The sequence below is a fragment of the Martes martes genome (genome assembly GCF_963455335.1).
Source record: "Martes martes genome assembly, chromosome: 14".
Taxonomy (NCBI): Eukaryota; Metazoa; Chordata; class Mammalia; order Carnivora; family Mustelidae; genus Martes; species Martes martes.
This window is the reverse complement of record NC_137902.1, coordinates 38,616,362-38,617,793: the sequence shown is the minus strand read 5'-3', so window position 1 is coordinate 38,617,793 and position 1,432 is coordinate 38,616,362. Positions and strand designations below refer to the sequence as shown.

The following is a 1,432-nucleotide window of genomic DNA, read 5'->3' as shown; positions in this document are numbered from 1 at the left end:
AATTGTCATCGAATTGTGGTATATTTAGGGAGAAGATAGTATGTACATCAAGGTAAAATGTGGCCTTGCAAAAACAGATTTCCATTCTTTTTTAGGGATGAGCAAGGTCAAGTGAGATCTGCCAGAGACCCTGTACTACAACTGTGTGGACTGCTACATTGGCCAGAAGTGAGGACACAGGGTTCTCTAAGGTTTTCTAGTCAAAGGCCATCTGATTTTTTTCATCTTGATATTTTCATTCTGTGCATCATCTCCCTCAGAGCCTGGTGGACCTGCTTGTTCCGCAGAGTGTAGATGACAGGGTTGAGCAGTGGGGTCACCACCGTGTTCACAAGGGCAGCCTCCCTGTTGGATTCCAGCCTTTTTGTTTGCTTTGGTTTCACATATATAGACACACAGCTGCCGTACATCAGCGAGAGAACTATGAGGTGAGATGAGCAGGTGGAGAAAGCTTTCTTTTTCTCTTTGGCTGATGGGAGTCGTACGATTGTGACTACTATGTTGCTGTATGAAATGATGGTTATGAAAAGAGATGTCAAAAGGATAAACAAAGCGACAACAAAGGCCAACATTTCAGTAGATCTGGTGTCAGAGCAGGAGAGATGAATCAGGGGGGCAAGGTCACAGAAAAAATGAGGAATGATACGGGGACCACAGAAGGACAACTGGAAAACATTCACTACCAGCCCAATGATGAGAGGGAAGGCCAAAGCGAAACAGGCAGTGACCAGGAGGAAGCAAGTCTTCAGGTTCATGATGATCGGGTAATGCAGAGGCTTGCAAATGGCCACATACCGATCCAGGGACATTACCGCTATGAGGAGAGAACCTGTTGATCCCAGAAATACAAAGACAAATGCTTGTATGAAACAGGCAGGAAAGGAAATGGTTTGCCTGCCTGAGAGAAAGATAACCAGCAACTTAGGAATAACAGTACTTGTAAAACAACACTCCAAGAAGGAGAAAATTCTGAGGAAAAAGTACATAGGTGTGTGAAGCCGGGAGTCAGCACAGGTGATGGTGACTATGACAGCATTGCCTGCAATGGATGCCAGGTAGGCCAACAGGTGCACCAGGAAGAGGACCTTTCCCAGGTGCTGGATGGCAGGAAACCCTTCCAAGGTGAATTCTTGGACAGCTGTCCCATTCCCCATTTCCATGGGCATCTCTTTCCACATCATCATTGCTGCTGGTCTAACCTATTATAAAGACATCAGGGAGCACAAGGATTTTAGAAGAACATGATTAAGTTATTTGAGTATCCAAGAAGGTGGCTAGGCTGTTAGCCAATGAATATGATAGAATCTACCTGTTCATGTTCTTGTGAGACTAAATTAAGATAAATCATGTAACTCACTTGGCATATGGTGCCAATGTTTTTTATGTGTTCCTCAAATTCTAAGTGTAGTATTATGATCACTAGTATTATGCC

At 44.1% G+C, this 1,432-nt stretch overlaps 1 protein-coding gene across 1 annotated transcript; it reads right to left on the bottom strand.

Annotated features, from left to right (window-relative positions):
• Positions 1–221: 221 nt before the first annotated feature.
• On the bottom strand, positions 222–1,184 carry LOC308355251 (olfactory receptor 6C75-like; the record flags this gene model as incomplete). The annotated part of the gene is made up of 1 exon (XM_080823348.1): positions 222–1,184. The coding sequence occupies one exon, from the start codon at positions 1,182–1,184 to the stop codon at positions 222–224; it is 963 nt and encodes a 320-aa protein (XP_080679474.1).
• Positions 1,185–1,432: the final 248 nt, after the last annotated feature.